Source organism: Marmota marmota, unplaced genomic scaffold, assembly GCF_001458135.2.
Source record: "Marmota marmota marmota unplaced genomic scaffold, marMar, whole genome shotgun sequence".
Taxonomy (NCBI): domain Eukaryota; kingdom Metazoa; phylum Chordata; class Mammalia; order Rodentia; family Sciuridae; genus Marmota; species Marmota marmota.
This window is the reverse complement of record NW_026000130.1, coordinates 8433549-8454229: the sequence shown is the minus strand read 5'-3', so window position 1 is coordinate 8454229 and position 20681 is coordinate 8433549. Positions and strand designations below refer to the sequence as shown.

The following is a 20681-nucleotide window of genomic DNA, read 5'->3' as shown; positions in this document are numbered from 1 at the left end:
TTCCAGGCCTGTCTCTCTAAGACAGGGTTGGCAAGGCTGCCCTGGGGGTATGATAAGACTACAACTGGTGGAAACTTGGCAGGTGACTCTGGCACAATGAGTCATTTATACCTGGTATGTCTTACTGCCCAACCCAGGCTGCCCCTTGTCTTCTCAATTCTAGCCTGCTGCTCCTTCATAGGGACTGTCACTCAGCTAGCCACCTGCTTCAGCTTCTGCTCCACACCTCCTTCACTTCCCTGCTTATCTTGCAAGGATACCCTACCTCCACCTATTTGCAGCCACTTGGGGCCCATGGCAGGACCATGTCTGGGTGGAGCTCAACCAGAGGAGGGAAATGTGTCAGAAGAGAACAGATGTTTCCCAAGGTACACTCTGGCTTCCTGATAGGACAATGCAGGTCCTGCATTCTGGTTCCTGGAAAAGCACAACTGAGCCTCCTCCATCAGAATGGATTGATACGGGTTCTATTTAGATAATAGGATGATTTTCTGATCTTTCCTCAGTTCCCTGCCCAGGCAAGAGGGTAGCCTTCCCTGGGACCCAACAGAGATAGGATCATAAAAACCCTACTGCAGGGCTCTTGGGGAGGGGCCAGCCTGGACACCACCTATACTTTTTCTCTCTCTTGACTGGGTGACACCAGGTGGTAGGAGGGCATATATAGATAGAAAGGCAAGACTGGCTGAACCTGTGTCTGGGGGGTCAACCAAACCATCAGGCTGCTGCACAGCCTGTGCTGCACTGTGGGAGGGCACAGAGGTTGAGAACCGCAGGTCAGTAATGGAGACAATAACAGTGTGTGTAGGTAGCACTGCTTTGACTTTAATGGAAGCATGCCCATGACAGATTAAATACTTGGGAGCATCTCTGCTGACTTCTGCTTTGCCCCTACACAGAGATGATTTGGGAATCTGCAGCCCTTCTGGAAGCCACTCCTAGCCCAGCATGACTATGCTGCGCTGGGAACTGACCTTGGGTTCTTCACTCCAAAATTAGTCTCCAGAGTCAAGAGCAGACCTCCTGTCACTGGTCTGTATTCACAAGTCCTGGTGGGCAGAGGGACTCTTTACATGGACTTCTCTTGAGAGTTGTGGGGCAGTGTGCAGGGGAACTCCCTTATGCCACAGTAATTCTGCCAAGCCCCTTTCACCATGTCAGAGGGGCCCTTATAACAGGAAACTACTCTTGAATCCATAAGACCACAGGGGCCAGGCTGAGTGTTCCAAAGCCCATGCCCAGCTCTGAAGTTAACCTTCTAGTCTCCCCATTACTAGTTGATGCCCAGGTCCCCTGTCTCCTGTAGTGTCCCAGTCACTTCAATCATGGCCTCCCACCCAGGAAAAGGTAAAGCTTAAAAGGGGATCTATTTCACTATTCCAACCCTGTGGGTCCTTTGTCCACATCAATGAAATGAGGTTTTTGGGGTCCCCTGCACCTGCTGAGCTCCATTTGGAGGCTCTGAGCACCCTGATCCTTGACTCCACAGGAACAGCTACACTGCAGACACAGGAATGGCCAGAGCAATCTTTGCAGTGGGCCAACCAATCTGGCATCATTTTCCATGCTGGTTTGATACCAATGGTGCTCTCAAATGTCAGCACCCAGCTCTGCACACTGCTTGTCAGAGATGTGTGAGGCCAGAGAGTCTATGATGTCCAGCAGCAACTGCTGACTCAGTGACCGCAGTGTGGGTAACTTGGAGACCTGTACAGATGACCAAAATGCCAAAATGAGACAGAACCAGATTCCTAAAAGGGCCAAGGTGGGTGGCTGAGTTCTTTGGGGCCCAACCTTCTCTGGGCTTGGGCTGACTCTGAGGACCAGACAGTGGCCAATGGGTATAGTTTGCTTGGCCCAGCCCAGATGCACCCCCCACCTCCATGAAGTACTGATGAGGAGGGCTGAATTCATGAGCTCTGGATCAAGACAGGCCCCGACCTTGGTGAACTGGTGCACAATGATATGGAGGCAGTGCCGCTTCATGTCCAGTGCCTGTGTCTTGTCAGCGGCCTCCAGGATCTGCAATGGCAGTAACTCTGAGGCACTGTCCCACCTCCCCTACCCCCAGAGGGAGAGGTGGGCTATACCTGCAGCACATTCTGCACAGTCACATTCATCTCCAGGTTCTGCTTGCAGTATGCCTGCAGCCGATTGTTGTAGAAGCCATAGTAGTAGGGGGCAGCAAAAAGGTAGCTGGAGGCTGGTTAAGGAGCCACTGACCAAGGGAAGCCCATATGCCCACCCAGCTGCTGTCTCCATTCTCCCCTAGGAATGTGCTTCAGGAGCCTCATACACCAGGGGCTAGGGCTTCATCCAGATGCAGATACTGGCTGATTCTCTAAACAGGTCTTATTCAAGATCCAAAGAAAACCACAAATCTCATTCTCTCATGCACATCTGCAGAACTTCTCCATAGCCTCACTAGCCAACAGGCATTCTAGTACCTCATGTTCAAACCCCACTGAAGAAGCTGGAATGTAGCTCAGTGGTCAAGCAGTTAGTTGCCTGGCATACATGAGGCCCTAGGTTAGACACCCAGCACTGCAAAGAGTGGGGGAAAGGTTTTGACACCACTGAAGTGAAGTAAGAGAAATCACTTCCTATCTGCCTGCTTGCCTGTTTCAGAGAACAATGGCCAACACCATTCTCCCAGGATACGAACCCTCCCTACCAGCTGCCCATCTGCTCTAGACACCTTGCACCAGGCACTGAGAAATCTTCTAGAATGCAGAGATGGTCCACCCCCATCTGGCCAAGACAGGGCAACAGGACCCCAAAGTAGCCCAAGGGCGGGTACTATGACCCCTCAGTGCTGACCAGAGAGTGTCTTGAGTTATGAGGATACAGGGAGTCCTCAGGCGGCATGTTGACTTCTCCATAGTAGATGTAGCGCAGCATGGACTCAAAGGCCTGCCTGCTGGGCACCATCTCCCCAATGGAGATGTTCACCTGCCCATCCTCAGGCATGAAGGACCGGAACATGGCCTCAAAGTAGCTGTGGGAGGGGGGTGCAAATGCCCATCTCTCAGAAGAAGGAAGCCAACACCTGGGCTCCACCCTGCCCTCTTGTATAGGCCTTTGACCCACCTAGAGCGGGCTGCCAGGATGGCCTTGTGAGCTGGCCGTGGATGCCCATCTAGCAGTAGAGTGATGTCACAGAACTCTGCACCTGCCCCCTCCAGGTATGCTTTCATGTCCTGGATCAGAGATGTGCCTGGAATGTAGATGTGGAGGGACCCTGAGCAGGTGGCCCCTCCACACCCCAAGCAGACTCTGATCAAAGGGGCTATTTTATATTCTACTCTCAGGACCCCACAGGCACTGCCTCTTCACATGTCAGCCCACATGGCTGCCCTGTACAAAGCTTCCCAAGGCCAGATGAGCCTCCAGTCTCTATTTTTTCCTCTCAGTTCCCCAGGCTAGTTGGACCTCTGCATTCCCAAAGATAGTCCCAAGGCCTGCCACTACCAACATCTGATTTTCCACAACTTGGCCCACTGTGTCCTCCTTTAGGCCTATCACTTGACCTCTGGTGTCTCCAGATATGACCAAGAGTCAGTGGCAAGGGTCAGCATGGGCTCCAAGGAACATTGGGAGAAAGAAGGAGCCTGTAACATCTCTTTCAGAGTGAGAGGAGACAAGAAAGCACTGGGAATATATGAGGCTGTTCTCAACCATCACTGTATCTAAAACAAATGTTCAGTGGCTGATCACTGACCCTGAACCATCAGACCTGATGGTCCAGGCAGAAAGAAGTACCCATGTTCAACCCAGAAATGGGCTTAGGGAATCCAGGCTCACTGCTGCATAGCCTGCTATGGAAAGCCCTGGGGGGACTGGGGAGATTCTATGAGGGAGCCTGCTTTCCCCTGTCCATCCCTGCCCCTGTGCCCAGCAGCACATGGCCACAGATCCACCCCGTGTCCCAAGAGCTTAGCAGGTGGCCTCCATGGCTCCTAAGTGTTTTACCCAACACTATCCATCACTCCCCACAGTGCAGGGTAATAAGGGCTCCCTACCAATGTCCATGGGCTGGTCTGAGGAGGTGCGAGGGGGTGGCTGTTGCTTCCGCCTTACAATCTCCACTATCAGTGGGGATGAGAGGCGCTCAAATTCCTTCATCATGATCACCTGGTTGAAGTGGGACTCCTTCACCACGAAGTTCAGGCAGTGTTCCTGGGACAGACAGGCCCGGGCAGGCAAGTGGGGTCAGCCCAAGGCCCCAAGCTGGGCAAGGGGCTTGCTGCAGGGAGCAGAGTTGGGACCCAGCCTGAGCATGCATGCCCCACCCCATCCAGCAGAGCCCCAGGCTGGCAGATGATCCCAGCAGTAGCACTAACCCCTGCCCGCACCTTGAGCTGTCCCAGCTGCAGTTTCGCAGCACTCTCACACACAACCAGTACATTCTGCAGGTCCACAGAGGCCTCAATGTATTGCCGACACAACTGTTCCAGGCGGCACAACTGGAAGCTTAGCGCCAACTTGTACACATCCATGATGAGCAGCACATCCTCCACATGGCCTGCACCCAAAAGTCCTTGAGCCTTAGGGATCCCAGGAAGGGAAGCCTAGGGACACAGCCCAGGGCTCCCTCACAGATGAATTTGGGTCAGGACTGCTGAGTGTCAGCTGGGTCCCATGCTGGCTGCTGTGATCACATGTAATCAAGAGTGACCACAGCCTCTGAGCCTCAGAGGGTCTGTCTATAATGCCCTCTGACTAGCACACCCACCTTCTAGCTCTGTTGTCACCCCCTGCCCTGTTACTGTACCACCCACACACCACGCAGACCTTTCCTTGGGTACTTGATCTTGTCGGTGTACAGAAACAGCATGAGCACCTCAAAGGGTCGGGCCTCAGCCTCCCGAATGGCCACACGCAGCAGGGGCAGCCGTGTTCCACTAGGAACCTCCCTGGGAGCAGGGGCTGCCTCCTCCTCTAGCTTCTGAGGGGAAAAGAAAGGAGCTCAAGGGAACCCCAGTGAATAATGGACACAGCTACCCAATTCAGCAGTAGAGGGAAATCTTACCTGAGCCAATCGCTCACGTGCCTGCATGATCTTCCTGCGGAGCCAGCGGCTCCTTGCCGTGACAATGGCCACGTGGCCTTGCACACACTCTTCCTTCTACATAAAGAATGATATATGAAGGGTACAGGAACCTCATTCCAAGGGACAAAGGCCAGCTGGCTAGGGAAGTCACCACTATGTGGTCAGCTGGGCCTCAGAGAGAAGTTCCCACTCAGCAAATGGGGCTGGGCTTAAGGAAGGGCACCCACCTCACCCAGCACGAACTCCACATCACAGAACTGGCGGCTCTCCCACAGCCGCCCATAGTCTTCATGCAGCGTGCACTTAGGATAACAGGAGAACTGCAGAAGAAGACCCCAGTGCTGCCATGCAGGCCAACCCTGAGGCTCCTGTCCAGCCTATGCTATCCCACAGAGTGCAAAGGCAGACAGGCCTGGCTGAGGAAAGGGAGGAGTTATCTCTCTACCCACAGGCATACCTTGCTCTGGGCCTCAGTGCCTGCAACTGCCCACTGGTTCCACACCAGCAGGGTACTCTCACTGCCACTCCTTGCCTTAAGCTAGTTCCCCAGACTTTGGCAGGGTTGTGGCATCTCCACTGCCTGGACCTAAGTACTCATGCTGGCTCCATCAGTATACCTCTATCTTCCACTGTCCCATGGACTCCTGCTTGGACCATATGTTCTTCCAAGTGTGGGAAGAAGCTGCCATGGAAAATAGTGTCAATCCAGAGTCTACCCTCTTCTAAGCTATGGGTGTCCTGGAGGTCCCAGTGCTCAGTCTAGCCAGGCTGCATCTACCAGGTCAGCTTATTCCCTCACATTTCCCTACCCTGCTCTGAAGCTGGGGGTCTGCCTGGTCCATTCTGCACTGAAGGTCAGTGACCTACTCCTAGTGTCACCTCAGCCTTCCCTCAACCTAGAGCCATCACCCCCCATCACTGGCCTTAAAGAGGCTTCCATCCCATTAGGCTCAGTGATCAACAGGCACCCTTGGACAAGCCCTGCCCCTACCTACTGGGCTTCAGTGTTCTATCACTGGGGCTTGTCCATCCCAGTAGGCCCTACAAGTTCATGAGCCACATACCTGGAACCTGTACATCTCCCCACTGCGGATGTTGTTGTCCACGGTGCCCCCAAAGATGTACATGGCATCAGAAATGACAGCAGCTGCATGGAAGAGCCTCCCGCTGGGCAGCTAAGGAGGGTGACAAGTGGGCAGAGGGGAAGGGATGGGGCATAGTTTCCAGCACTGGGGTTGGTGGTGGCTAAGCCATGGGCAAGGATATGACTGTGAAGGAGAGGCCAAACAACCCAGTCTCTGAGATTACAAATTTCCTGAGTGCAACTGCAGACAACAGTGGGAGCCAGGGCCATGTGGACGAGTGGGGTAGAATGAGATATGAGACCCTCAGGATGAACAGACCCCAGAGGGCAAAGTCTGGAGCCCCCAGGGACATTGGTCCAGCCAACAGAGCATGGGCTCCTGGCCCTGTGCCTCCTTTGCTGAGTGACTCTAAACAGTTTTCAGAGCCTCCTTCTCCCTATCTGTGACAGGTTCATCATAGTATCTGCTTCAAGGAGTGATGGAGCCTTAACAAGTGTCTCTGCCCCTTACCTCTGAGGCTGGCTGGCTGGGCTGCTTAGGTAAGGTAGTACCAAAATCCAAGCCAAACACATCCCGGGACTTCTTGAAGCTACCCCGCTCCTCAGAGGTCAGGGTGGGTGCTTCCTCGGAAGTGGAAGCTCGCTCCGGCACCTCAGCCCCACCAACCTGGTGGGGAGAAACGTGGGTATGTGACCAGTCAGCAAGGGCTGGGTAGGCTGTCATCCCTGCCAGAGCATGCTGTGGGTTTAGAAGGAGGGAAAAAGAACAGGATGAGGGCTGTGAAGGTGAGCCCAGGCAGCAATCAAAGCAGGTTTCCCCATAATGTTTGTAGGACAGCAGCACAGTGCAGACAGAATGGAACATGGAATATTAAAAACCTGAAGACTGCAGAAGGGGCTAGAGCCAGAGGGGCAGGCATATAGGGCTGAGGGCCCAGGGTGTCCTGGCCTTGCTCCTCTTGACTTTCTGGAACCCTGGGAGCCCCCTGAGGCTGTGAGAGCCATTGGCATCCAGCCAGTGGGTCAGGACCCCCTGGAACCCCTACTCCATAGCTTGGTAGTGCTCACCTCACTGTCAGAGCTAGGCTGGACAACCTCCCAGGTCTGGAAGTCCACATCGTAGCAATGCAGTTCATTGGGAAGAGTGTTGTCAGCTGCACCCCCAAATACATATAGGTGGCGGTCAAAGGCCACCATGGTGTGTCCATAGCGCCGCTGTGGGGGCGGCGGGGAGCCCCGGAGCAGGTGTTCAGTGGGGATACGTGTCCACCTGGAGCACACAACAGTAAACTAGTGCTGGGGTAGGAATTCTGTTCCTTACCAAAGCCTCCCCACAACAAGTTCCCCCTGTGAAGTCCCCTGCAACTCCTGTGGTGACCATCTCAGGATCCCAAGGGAGGGCCTGGATATGGGTCCCCAGAATTCCATGCCCTGTTTATCTCTGACACCACCAGCCTTGTCCAACTTCATGGGGTCCTGAAAAAAGCCCCCCTCCCTCTGACATGAAGCAGGAAGCAGTGATGGTATGGGAAACTGACCTCTGGGCAGTTTGCTCTCTGGGGAATGGAGTTGTGCCATTGTGGGTTGCTGAGCAGACTGCCAAGTCCCCACTCTGGATCCCACTTGCTAATGCTGCTCCTACAGTACCTCCAGCAAATTGTCTCTTTTGCTAAGTAAGTTGAAGAACCAAAATAGATCCTGGCTAATAGATCCATGTGGCTGTATGCTGCCAACCCCTGCCCATCACCCAAAGAGGTTTCTCTCCACCAGGGATACCAGCCCTTCCTCCTACCTATCCCTAATCTAAAGGGTAATTCCTGAGTCACCTCCAAAGCCCATGTTCCCTCTTTTCCATTCACTCCCAGTGACAGAGGACAGAGCCCCATCATAGGGGAAAAGTCAACTGGCAGCCAAGGACAGTGTAGGACAGAAGTTCTCAGGGCCTGGGCACCTCTCCCATCTTCTGCCATCACAGGACAGCTGTACCAGTCCCATTTGTTATTGGTAGGACTGATCAAGCCACTCACAGGGCAGGAGTTGTCCTCCAGAGGGAGGCTCAGCCAGGGTTCCTGGTCCAGACCCTATTTTGCTGAGCTGCAGCCATACCTGAGGGGCCTGGTGGGTGTGCCACACATCCCTGCTCCAGGCTATATATTCCTGCTATATGTGAGAGCTTGGAAAGATGGGCTACCATGGCTATCAGAAACAGGCTAGGACATTAACTATGCCTCCTCCCCAAGCAGAGTGCTTACGTCTTATCCTTGAATTCAAACTGGAAGAGGTTGTTGGTTATCTTGGCTCCACTCTGTCCTGAGAATACAAACATCTTGTCTCGGCACACAGCCACAGGGAAGTTGCAGCAAGATGGTGGGATCTCACCACTCTGGGCCACCTGGGATGGGGGTGCAACTCAGTCCAAGGCTCTCACAGAACCTCAGCTTACATATCTATGTACTTATAGGGTGGGACCTTCATTCTTGAAGCTTTGTGAATGAGGGTTCATAGACCAGTTTTTGTTGAACAGCTTATAACCCATCTCATCCACATATGTGAGTATGGTTTTGACCAGTGGGGGTTAAAACCATGAGGGTAAAATCATTAGAGGTTAAAAATCATCCATTTCTACAAGGAAAGGAAAGTCCTAGGGGAAACTCCAGTAATTAGGACACCAGAGAGCAAGTTGTCCTCACTATGTTCAAATAAGTGTAGATTAGACCAGACTCATATACATCATCACAACACACAGTACTCTGCCCATCCATAACTCAGTGTCATACCCCCTGCCTTTTTCAGTAATGGGGACTGTATCCAAGGCCTTGCACATGCTACACAAGCACTCTACCACTAAGCCACATCCTCAGCCCGAAGACTTAAAAGTCTTCAGTCACTGTGCAACTGGTGCTAGAATTGGTCCTGAGGTTCCTGCCAGGTCATGGAGGACAGTGAAGCTGGGCTTTGGCAAAGGCAAGAAAGCAGCCTCTGTTGCCACCCTACCTTGGCTTCTTGCACCCCCCAGCAGCCCTTGTCTTTACCCCAGCAGCTCTCTGAGCACCTCACCTCCTCCCAGCACGTGAGTTCCCGATCCTGGAGGCCAATCGTCCACATGTCATTCAACCTGCATTAGGACAGTGGGATCAGATTCCTTTGGATCTGGCTGATAGGGTAGACCAGGCCCTGGCCAGGGCAAATGAATGCAGGGAAAAACAACCTGCCATGTAAGTAGGGGACTACCTGTGAAGCTTTGACATGGGAGCTGGGTGTGGGAGCAGGAACTGCACCAAATCCTTGCCATTCCAGGTCCCCTACCCAGATACGAACAAGTAACCTCATATACAACATCTGGCACAGTGGAACAGGGCCACAGCTTCTTCAGCTATTCTCCCCCACAGCAAGGAGAAGACTGTAGATACCACAAAAATCACCACTACCACTGTATCACTAGGAATTTCTACAATGCTAAAGTTTGGAATGAGCACATACTATTTTTGTAATCAGAAAAATATAGCAAAACTAATTAACTAAATTTAGAAGGAAAATGCCTGTGATATAGGCAGGAACCTAAGGCTGGGTCTGTGCCCTGACACTGCCCACCCACCCATGTACTGAGCCCCTCAGGGTCCCTCTTCCTGGTGGTACCCAAATAACATCATCTGATTACTCAAGGGGCCACAGGATTAGTGGTGGGTCCCACTCAGCAGTCTCACCTCCAGTTACCCAAATTCCTCTCCTCCAACCATGCCCCCTCCTGGGAAACCCCCAGAGTAGCACTCAAAATCCACCGGGCTGACCTTTCCTAGACTGAGCTCTCAAATTCCAGGAAAGCTCACTGTGTACCTACGTACATTCAGAGATGGGGTACACAGGCCAGGCCACTGCCTACCTGGCATTGCCATCATAGCCAGCGAAGATCCACAGCTTGTCACTGTACACCGTGGCCCCATGAGCTGACCTGGCAACTGGCAACCTAAAGTGAAAAGGGAGTGAAGAAGGAAGCCATCCAGTAAAGGACAGAGCTTACAGTCCCACATAGTGGGATACAAACCACAGCTGGACTGCTAAGGTCACATATTCCTGACAATGGGGCTCTGATGGCCACTTCTGGGGCACTGGGAAGGAGCAACAGAACCAGAAGGTAGGTTTGTGAGGCCTGGATGATAGCTAGATACAAAAACTAGATGTAAGGCTGGGGATATGGCTCAGTGATAGAGCACTTGTCTAGGATGCATGAAACCCTGGGTTTAATGCTCAACACCTCAAAAACAAAAATGAAACTCAGATGTTCACAGAGGCAGAGTATTATCTTTCAGCTTCCACAAAATACCAAAGGGGGTACTCACAAAGCAACACATCAGGTTTCTTCTAAAAGAAGGGCATCCAGAACTGAATATGGATACCTGGGGTAAGTGACCGACTATCTGACTACTTCATGCCCTCAGGCTCTCCCAGCCTTGGGCTCCCTGTCTGAAACATAAGAGAAAGCCAAGTTCAGGCCTGCTGCCATCCAGGCTCCTCCTAGTCCCACAGGTCTCTCACCGTCCTTCAATTTTCCACTCTGTCCACTGGCCAGTTGCAAACTTATATTCAAAGAGGTCATTTTTATTCTTCAAGTTAGAATTGGAATAAATGTCTCCAGTGTAGCCCCCTGGTAAAGAGAGAGCAAAAGTATCACACTCATGGCATATCTTCAAACTCCAGGAGCTGGGACAGAATCTGGCCCCACTTGAAGTGAACCAACTGGAAATCCACCTATAAATTACTGGGGCAACAACTATCTGCCTGCCTTGGTATTGGGCTCTAGGGATACAGAGATAAACAGGACACTGTTTCCTGCTCCATCCCTCAGAGAGGCAGATGACCCAACCCCATGGGCTCAAGACAGTTAGGGAAAGGGGTCCCCTGCCCAGTATAGGAGTTCAAAGCAATTCAGTGGACAAAGCTGAGGAGTGAACAGAAAGTATCTGCTAGGAAATCTAGGATATGAGAAGACCCATCTTAGGAGAAGGCTGGCAGGAGGACAGGGCAGCTGTAGGCCCAGCAGGGAGTAGAAGGCTACTTACCAAAAACAAACATGCTGCTCCCATAGACAACAGCTGAGTGGTGGTATCGAGGGGCTGGTGGGGTGCCAGTAGTAAAGGCCCTATAGTAGGTACAAGGGTGGTATCACCAAGATCAGCCAGATAGTCCATGTCCCCACAGGGTGTCAACCCTCACACTTCAATTTTTTAAATGTCTCTTTACTACCTAGGCTGGCCTTGAGCTTGTGAGCTCAAGAGATCTTCCTGCCTCAGACTTCTGAGTGCTAGGACTATAGGGTAGGCCATGGCACCTAGTTTCCTTTTAATTTTGCATTTCAAAGGTGATGACTTGCTGAGTGTGGGGATGTAAGCCTGTAATTCCAGAGGAACACAAGTTCATGGCCAGCCTGGGCAATTTAGCAAGACCCTATCTCAAAATTTCAAAAAATAATTAAGAGTGTAGATTATGAATAAAGTGCCTCTGACTTCTATCCCCAACCCCCAATACTGTTAAAAAAAAAAAAAAAAAGTGGCACATCTGATAGAAACTTTATTTTTTATTATTTATTTACTTAGTACCAGGGAATAAACCCAGAGGTGCTTAACCACTGAGCCACATCCCCAGCCATTTTTATTTTTTATTTTGAGATAGGGTCTTACTAAGTTGCTTAGGGCCTTGCTAAATTGCTGGCTTTGAACTTGCAATCCTCCTGCCTCAGGCTCCCAAGCCACTAGGATTAGCCATCCCACTTGGCTCATAGAAACTTAAAAAAAAAAAGCAATGGGCACCAAAACTCTTGCATAATTCCATTGTCAGAAAATCACTATCAATAGCTAGGAGTCCTCCCTCCATAACTCTGAACCATGTCTGTGAAGAATTTTTTTTTTTTTTTAGTTATACATGGACACAATTTATTTATTTATTTATTTACTTATTCATTTATTCATTTTTATGTGGTGCTGAGGATCAAACCCAGTGTTTCATATGTGCGAGGCAGGTGCTCTACCACTGAGCTACAGCTCCAGCCCCAAAGAATTTTTTAAAATTAATTAGTTATAGATAGACACAATGCCCTTATTTTATTTATTTTTTATGTGGTGCTGAGAATCAAAGTTAGTACCTCACACATGCTAGGCAAGTGCTCTACCACTGAGCCACAACTCCAGCCCCCAAAGAATTTTTTAATAAAATTAATGAGATGGATATTTTGTAACTTGCATTTTCAACTAGACAGTAGAATATCACTAGTGACCCCATGCCACACTAGGACTGACTAGGGCCATTCTCAGCAGCTCTAAGTATTCTGCAGCATGAGGTCACTAAATTTTATTTACTGAACTAAAAACCCATTTGCACTGATTATTTGGTGCTGCTCATTTTCTGGGAAAAGTTTGACAAAGAATTATAAAGTCTTCAGAGTGATTTCCCTCCCAGTAGTGGGGTATTAATGCCAGGGCCTTGCACATGCTAACCAAACACTTTACCATTCAGTTACATGCCCAGCCTTTTTTAAATTTTATTTTGAGATAGGGTCTCATTAAGTTTTACAGGCTGTCCTTGAACTTGGAATCATGTGTCTTGGCTTTCTGGGTAGCTAGGATTATAGATGTATAGATGTATGCCACTACAGCTAGCCTTAAGAGTGATTTTTCCTTTTCTTTCTTTCTTTTTTTTTTTTGGTGCTCTACCTCTGAGCTACATCCCCAGTCATTTCTATTTTATTATTATTATTATTATTATTATTTATTTTTTTTTACCAGGGGCTCTTAACACTAAGCCACACCCCAGCCTCTTTTTTATATTTCATTTAGAGACAAGGACTCACCAAGTTGCTTAGGTTCTCACTAAATTGCGGGGGCTGGCTTTGAACTCATGATTCTCCTGCTTCAGCCTACTGAGTCACTGGGATTACAGGCATATAATATGGCACTTGGCTCTATTTTTGAAACATGGTCTCTATAAGTTGCTGAGGTTGGTCTCCTGCCTGAGTTTCACAAGTTGTTGGGATTGATTACAGCAGAATAGCACCACACCCGGCTCTTTAATGACTTTAAAAATTAAAATCAATCATTTAACAGCTGTATCATAGAGAAAAAACATATCTACTTCTACAGTTATTCCAAGTGCTATCAAAGCTCCTGGGCATATGGTAGGTGATGCCAAGTGGTGCAGCCCTGTGTGGCTAAGGGTTCTGGCATCTTTTGAGCACTGACATCCTCCTCTGGCAAAAAGGACAATAAGACCCCACCCCAAAGGGCTGCTTGGGACCAAGGGAATGGCCCACAGAATAGAGTGTGGTGCCACAATGGGCTCCATGGGTTTGTGTTTCTGTTGAGAAAATGGTAGAGCTCAGAAAGCCCAGTATCTCCTGATTCTAGGAGATACTTCATATTTCCCCCTCAGCTGTGAGCTGCTCCCAGGCAGGGGCTGGACTACTGCGGATGGGCACAAATATGCAGTGTTCAGAAAGGGCATGTGTCTCTCACTGGAGGCCACACAGCTGAGACAGATATCTATGTAGAAGGGGTTGGTAAGGGTGTACATGCTGAGATAGGGTCTCAATAAGTTATACAGGCTGTCCTTGAACTTGGAATCATATGTCTTGGCTTTCTGGGTAGCTAGACCCTAACCCTACTGCCAGTGTGGGGTCTCCTGGCAGAAAATGGGCCCCATGGAGCAGGGAAGGGAGAAAAGATGTTGCTGCTAGCCGTTGGGTGGCTTCCTGCACCAACACAGAGTCAATCCTGAGAGGACTCATTAACTGATACTCTCCCCTGCCTCAAGTCAGATCTCACAGGAATCCCTGGCCCAGGAGAAGTTCTGGTAACTGAGGGGCTCTCCTGCAGCAGAATTTGGGGACTCACAGACAGATCAAATAGACCCCTTAGTTTCAATCACAGAATAATCAATCACAGTGGTAGTTAGAACAGAAACCCAGGAAATGCAGGAAAATACTCAGAGATTCTGGTTGTGACATCCCAAAGGCCCAGGGGCTCTGGTTCTTTCCTCCTTGATCCTTCTCTCTGATTCTGCCAGCAACCAGTCCCAGCACAGCACAGAAGGAAGAACAGAGTCTTAGAGCATGGAAGGCTGCCCACCTGCACCAGGAGCAGTCCTTCACATCGAAACGCAGGAGGTCATTGAGCATCGTCTTCCTAAAAGGCAGCCAGAGAGAGGGTGGCATTAGCCAGGTGTGCTTTGTGGGGCATTGCCCTACCAGGACTCTAGAGATGGGTATTGCATGCAGACCTTGCAAGAGATAACAGAAAGGGCCATTTTGGGGTGGCTCACTTACCTCTGGACCTGGCCAGGGTAAGACAACCAACTGATGCCTGAGGGACAAGAGTGATGACTACCAAGAAGGCTTCCCAGTTGATATGGGAACCAGGGCTGCCACACAGGCAAGGTTAACCCACATGGAGTCAGAACCAAAGCATGATCCCAGCCACCAGGAGCCTACTCATGGGCTGCCATGAGGATGTGAAATAGTCCAAAGGCCAGACTCATCATTCACCCCAGCCTCAAGAATCCCCACTCACTTGCCTTAACCTCCTTCCCTCAGATGCTGCACCACCACAATGAGATGCTTCTCTGCCTCTCTCTGATCTTTCTAACATCTCTTTATTAATTGCAAAACCAATATAACAATTACATTAAATATACAATAAAATGGGAAACAAATTCACTGGCCATTGTACCACCTTACAGGGCTGCAAACCAACAGGAGCCCAGCACCAGCTTTAGGTGGGACTTATGCCAGGTGCCCCCTGGGGTCTCATTCCATCTATACTAGATGGGTGACCTCCAAACTCTATTTTATAGAAGAACAAACAGCCTGGGAGATAAAAGGTTGTGCCTGGGGGCTGGGGTTGTGGCTCAGTGGTAAAGCGTTGGGTTCGATCCTCAGCACTTCATAAAAATAAATAAAATAAAGGCATTGTGCCAACTACAACTAAAAAAAATTTAAAAAAATAAAAAAGGTTGTGTCTGAGACCATACAGCCAGGAATTCAGGAGCTGGCAAGTTAATGTTGTGGCTAATTCCTTCCCATCCTCCTTTTTTCCCCACCCCATCCCCAATCCTGCCCCAGGAGGAGGCCATCTTTCTTTGATCTCGTTGATCTGACAGTCTACTGGCAGGCTACAGAGTTGCAACCTAAGGGAGATAAATTTCCTGTTTCCTTCTCTTTTTTTTTTAATTTTGAAACAACATTTTGTTAAATTGCTGAGGCTGGCCTCAAACTTTCAATCCTCTCATTTCAGCTTCCAGAGTCATCATTGGGATTATAGGCATGCATCATCATGCTTTGTATATACAACACCTTGTAACCTGTTTCTTAGTGTCTCCTTTGTTGAACAAAAATATGGGAGAAAAAAAAGAAAAAACTGGGCTGGGGATATAGTTAAGTTGGTAGAGTGCTTGCCTTGCATGCACAAGGCCCTGGGTTCAACCCCCAGCACCACAAAAAAAAAAAAAAAAATTATGGGAAGCTAGAAACCAAACCAAAATAGAAGGTATTCATGCCAAATGCTTCATAAACTGGAACTTTAAAGAAGCAGAGAGATCCCAATACAGATCAGTTTTTCCTAAAAACAATTAATTCCAGTCTACCTCCTTTAGTGTAATAAGGAAATCCCCTCTGCTTTAACCCTTATAAAAAAGGTAACCTGAAGTAACCTAATGTTAACCAATCAGCTTTTTGTTCAGTTTCCTTGTTCCCACCTTACAAGATCCATTGGGTTGCTCTTGTCCAGTGAGAACTCTCATTCTAATCTGTAGAATGGAGGCTGCCTCAATTCATGAATAAAAATTAAAAGCCAAAGAGCTCTATAATTAATTAGTTGTAATTTTATATTATTGAAAAAAAATTTTTTAGTTGTTGATGAACCTTTACTTATATATATGCAATGCTGAGAATTGAACCCAGTGCCTCATACATGCTAGGCAAGAACTCTACCACTGAGCCACAATTCCAGCCCTGCGGTGATTTTATCTTTTGACACATCATAGCAAAGACTATTCTACTTATTGCTCCATAGTTATTACACAACTACCCACTACAGAATACTGCTGAGGACAGAGGTTCCCCATTTCCCACCTACTACCCTGTGATTGACATCAAGGCCTTTTTTGGTTTGGGAGATTCTTGTTAAGGCTCCAATAAATATCTCTGAGTAGATGCCACTTTCTTATTTCATCCCACTTTTTGACATTTATTGAGTTGTCTAGGTGCTAGGATACTGGGATGAAAGGAGCACAGGCCTTGACATAGCAGAGGACACAGATTATATCCAACATCTGTGTGCTTCAGGGACAAATGGAGGTGGCAAAAGGTAAAGGAAGTGAAGAAAGGCCTTACTCAAAGGGAGGATCAGAAGAGAGGCAGGAAGTGTGAAAAGGAGGGAATGGCCAATGCAAAGAGCTATTGTAGGAGCATGTTGGGAACAATCTAAAGGTATCAAAGCAGCCACAATGGCCCTGTGCAGCAAAGGAATAGGCAGAGGAACAGTGGGAGGCACAAGTGTATAGGCATCACAGACTGTCATGAGAACTTGGGCTTCTATTCAGAGAGGTAGAGAGATGTCACAAGGTTATGAGTTGAGGAGGAATATACTTTGACTTGTATTTGTAAATAGATCCCCCTGACTGCCCTTGGGAAAAGAGACTAGCAGAAACAGGTTGGATACCAGGGGGTCATGGCCAAGGAGGCCCTTCTGTCTAGTGTGTAGGTCGTGATATGATTGCAAATTACCCCTCCAACCTCAGGTCAGTGCCCCCAAGGAGTCCTACAGGACTAAGGCTGCAATGCCCTTTCTGGCTTTTTTTTTTTTTTTTTTCTTTTTTCCAGGGCTGAGGACCGAATCCAGGGCCTTGCGCGTGCTAGACAAGCGCTCTGCCACTGAGCTAAATCCCCAACCCCAACAATGCCCTTTCTGGGCTTCAGGCCAGGTTCTGAGGCTGAGAGGCAGAACTAGGACTCACGAGCAGGATGGATAATGTATAGACACTCCACCCTCAGCACAGAGAAACTAACTACAACTTAACTGGTGGCAGTTCATGTGAATGGAGGTGTGCCCACCAACTGAACATTAGATCATTATCAAGTTATTTACTAGGAGTCTATGCAATACAGGAAAACATTCACAAAAAAGTGGAAGATGTACAAAATAAATAAAACTGCTCCATACTTTTTGGCTGCAGAGTAAGCATGTGGATAAAGCCCAGAGGGAAGTCTGGGGAAAGAAAAAAGTGACTGGCAAGGCTGGCAGCAAGGGTACATATGTGTTTTTCAAAGCTACATCTAGGGCTGGGGTTGTGACTCAGTGGTAGAGTGCTTGCCTAGCATGCTGAGAATCGAACCTAGTGTGGGGAACTGGGTTTGATTCTCAGCACTGCATATAAATAAATAAAATAAAGGACCATCAACAACTAAAAAATATATATTTTTAAAAAAGCTACATCTGGGGCTGTGGTGTGGCTCCGCAGCTGAGTGCTCGCCTTGCATGGGTGAAGCGCTGGGTTGATCCTCAGCACCACATAAAAATAAATAAATAAAATAAAAGTAGTAAAAAAAAAAAAAAGCTACATCTACTCACTCAAAACAAGAGGGACTGAGCATGCGCTACCCACCAAATGCTGTGAGGAGGACTTGAGGGCAGGATCTCATTTAATTCTCACCACAATCTGCAACGTAAATGCAGGTAACCCCAACGAGGGTAAACTAAAGCTTACAGTACTTGCTAATGTCTGGAAAGATAGCAGTGGAGCTCCACAGGTCCAATCTGAGACCACACTGCTTCTCCCTACCTGGTCCAAACACCTGATACTTAGACTCACCCGTTATCCCCACCAAATACATAGATGGCATCTTTATAGGCCACCACTGTGTGCTTGCTGCGCCTAGAAAGAAAAAAGAGGTGGATGGTGGTAAAGCCAGGACACTAGTGGGTGGCACCCAAGGAATGGGACTACCTGTGGTACTGCCACAGAAGTTAGAAAATATCTCTCAACTGCCAAGATCTACAGAGACCTACGTTCCACCACAACCCCAAAGGACCCTGTACATGGGGATGCTCGACACCACCAGAGGATTTTCTAGACTTCCCACCCCTCCACAAAGTTAGTGGGACCCCTACTATAGAGAAATAAGAGTCACCCAACTCTGGGGATTACCTAGAAAGACCTTTCTCTGCCCTGGACACCCCGACCCACTACCAGATTCTACTCCAGGACTTGACGCCCGAGCCTCGCCCCAAGGCCCCATCCTGGGACCTCCTCACTCCCAGTGCTTTCAGAATCCCGCCGTACCGGGCACCCACGAACTCGTCGCAGGGCGGGAGGCGCCGCCACCGATGAACTGTTTCGAAGGGCCCGAAGTTGAGCGTCAGGTATTCGACACTGTCTGAGCAGCTGTGGTCAAAGTCCACACTCGGAGCTACCTTGGAGCGCGCCCCACCTGCCAGGGCCCCGGCCCCGATCGGGCCCCCGGAGCCACCCGGCCCAGACATCCCGGGTGCACGCCGGATTGGCCACCCTGTCTGCAGGTCTGGCGGCCACCGCCCCGACCGCCAGAAGGGACCACATTTCCCAGCGAGCCCTGCGCCAACGGCGCCGCACCTCCGGCCAGCGTCACGATTAAGGCAACCCACACTTCCCGACGAGTCTAGCACTCCTCATGACAGCTGGGGTAAATGTGGAATCTGGTGGCCGACCTTGCCGGGAGCGTGTAACATTGCGGAAAGCACTTCTGGCGAAATACAGGGCCCAGGTTTCCCCTTCCAGTAAATGCGATGGCTCCACCCCAATCTGTCAGGACTGCACTTCCCGGCGCCTTCCAGGCCCACCCCGCCGGTTAACCTTAAGCGGCGGCGGGCTCGAAGTTCCCGGCATGCCCTGCGCCTACGCGTGGCTCCTGCTTAGATCGTCTGCAGCTTCTGGGATCCTAGATGGAGGGTTCCGGGTCGCTGGCGGCCGAGCTGTTTGTTCTCTTCCTGCTTGCTCTTCGAGACCAGCCTCCACCCGCCCCGCCTTCCTCCGCCCCCAGCCCCCGGCTGCCTTATCTCCCCTTTGGGAAGCAAGTCTAGCTCAGTGCCTCAGACTTCTTATTCCACTTAATAGCAGACCCTTTGCTTCTTCACCTGCTAAACGAGGATTCAGAAAGCTCCAAGTGCTATGAAAAGCATGGTATCTGTCTTAGGACCCAGCTCCTAGAGACCCCAAAGTTTTAGGCATGAGCTGCAGCTGACCTCTGAAGAAACATGTATGTTCTATCCCAAGTCCTTTGCACGTGCTGTCCCTTTTTACTTAAATGCTCTTCTTTTCAAATTAAGATCCAAAGGCACTTGTTGGAGATACTTTCCCTGACCTTGTGGAAAGAAGAGCATCAGTTGCTACCTCCTTAGGGTGCTCACAAGCTTAACTTCCTTGGTGAACCTGTTTATCATGTGGTCTGCTTTTGTCCTTGTGTTGGCCCAATTACACTGGAATCACACAGATCTGCAAATGTGTGCATTTTAATTTTAAGATAATGTCTAACATGTTGCAGGGTCCTCCAGGGGACCAGTCCCAACAGAGGGAAAAGAGACAGGGCCTGTCCCACCTCCAGTGCCAGATGTCAGTGGATGCTGAGGCCCTGATGGGTGAGCATCTTCTGGAGGCAGCAGAGGCCGTCCTGGAAGGGATCCAGGCAGCCAAAGGCAAGCATTGGGAGGGCTCAAATTCTGCCCTGCGGGATGCTGGGAAACTGGAGATTGGCACCTGCCCCCAGGGCTTGGCCTTTGTTCCTTGTACCCCAGCATGCCTGCCCAAGTCCACTACACTCGAACTCAGGATCCTTTCCCGGTGAGCCAAGACATGTCGCCAGTCCTGCAGGAATGAGGAGAGATAGGATAAGGGAAGAAGAAGGCAGGTTCCCTGCTCTGGGCACCGTGAGCAGCTGACTCTTGAGAATAAAGAGTGGTCTGCTCTGTCCTTGGTGCCCAGCAGGGAAATGTACTTAGGTAGAGAGGGGTAGATCATTGAGTAGAGGCTCTGGGGCTGAAGTGGGAAAGGTTCAGAATGATTAATAATAAGGACAGAGGACACACATACTTGCTGTGCAGCATGAACAGCCTTTGTGAAGCCAAGAGGGAAAAACAGAAGGCCAGGGAGAGTATGTCATTCGTCATGTCTATTTCCAGACTAAGGCCTAGCATGACCCATAACCTCCAGCCCCCTAGTGGCCTGCAGGCTTTCCCCAGTCCCTAGGAGCTCTCTGTACACAGAGGACTCTCACTGGAACCATATTGGAATGAGGTTAATGGCTGGCGTCCAGTGCCTCCCAGGCCCCACATAACCACCCCACATCTCTATACAGGGTGTACCCAAGGACATCACTAGCTGTGTTTCTACTAGGGTAAGAAAAACCACATTCAGTGAGGGATACCAGGGCTGGAGAGGTACTTGGATGCAAGCAGTGGACCTTCACTCTCCCTGCAGCAGTGGTGATGCCCTGGGACACACACCCCTTTCCCATCTCTCCCCTCTGAG

General features: G+C 49.8%; 2 protein-coding genes across 9 annotated transcripts in view; both read right to left on the bottom strand.

Annotated features, from left to right (window-relative positions):
• Nucleotides 1-803: 803 nt before the first annotated feature.
• Lztr1 (leucine zipper like transcription regulator 1) lies at nucleotides 804-19011 on the bottom strand. Of its 2 annotated transcripts, XM_015500362.2 has the most exons (21): nucleotides 18462-19007; nucleotides 17991-18053; nucleotides 14252-14308; nucleotides 11195-11274; nucleotides 10671-10779; nucleotides 10018-10101; nucleotides 9195-9252; nucleotides 8390-8529; nucleotides 7206-7407; nucleotides 6649-6804; nucleotides 6118-6228; nucleotides 5281-5373; nucleotides 5033-5128; nucleotides 4795-4948; nucleotides 4356-4525; nucleotides 4023-4179; nucleotides 3091-3217; nucleotides 2849-2998; nucleotides 2091-2196; nucleotides 1942-2022; nucleotides 804-1707 (listed from the first exon to the last, which is right to left on the bottom strand). In XM_015500362.2, exons 1-21 carry the CDS (start codon nucleotides 18659-18661, stop codon nucleotides 1591-1593), a joined length of 2511 nt encoding a protein of 836 aa, XP_015355848.1. In that variant the 5' UTR covers nucleotides 18662-19007; the 3' UTR covers nucleotides 804-1590. The 2 variants fall into 2 exon arrangements, with proteins under 2 accessions (XP_015355848.1, XP_048641046.1); XM_048785089.1 differs by lacking the exon at nucleotides 5281-5373 and having other exon boundaries at nucleotides 18462-19011.
• The window catches only part of Aifm3 (apoptosis inducing factor mitochondria associated 3), a 28157-nt gene continuing 13240 nt past the window's right edge, over nucleotides 5765-20681 (bottom strand). For 4 of the 7 annotated variants that reach the window (XM_048785090.1, XM_048785094.1, XM_048785091.1 and 1 more), the window contains 2 exons: nucleotides 20244-20264; nucleotides 19649-20018 (listed from right to left, as the gene is read on the bottom strand). In XM_048785090.1, coding sequence (XP_048641047.1) covers nucleotides 19979-20018; nucleotides 20244-20264 — 61 coding nt within the window. In that variant the 3' untranslated portion in view covers nucleotides 19649-19978. Of the gene's footprint in view, nucleotides 5776-19648; nucleotides 20019-20243; nucleotides 20265-20681 lie in introns of those variants that run through there. The other 3 variants (XM_015500363.2, XM_048785095.1, XM_048785093.1) reach the window with 2 other exon arrangements.

What these genes read in the sequence shown, in the direction of transcription:
- Lztr1 (XM_015500362.2), bottom strand. Translation starts at nt 18,661, where the DNA reads ATGTCTGGGCCGGGTGGCTCCGGGGGCCCGATCGGGGCCGGGGCCCTG. An exon ending in AACTCACGTGCTGGGAGGAG is followed by an intron (nt 8,530 to 9,194) that starts GTGAGGTGCTCA and finishes CCCCCATCCCAG; the next exon opens with GTGGCCCAGAGTGGTGAGAT. An exon ending in TTTGAATTCAAGGATAAGAC is followed by an intron (nt 7,408 to 8,389) that starts GTAAGCACTCTG and finishes TGTGTGCTCCAG; the next exon opens with GTGGACACGTATCCCCACTG.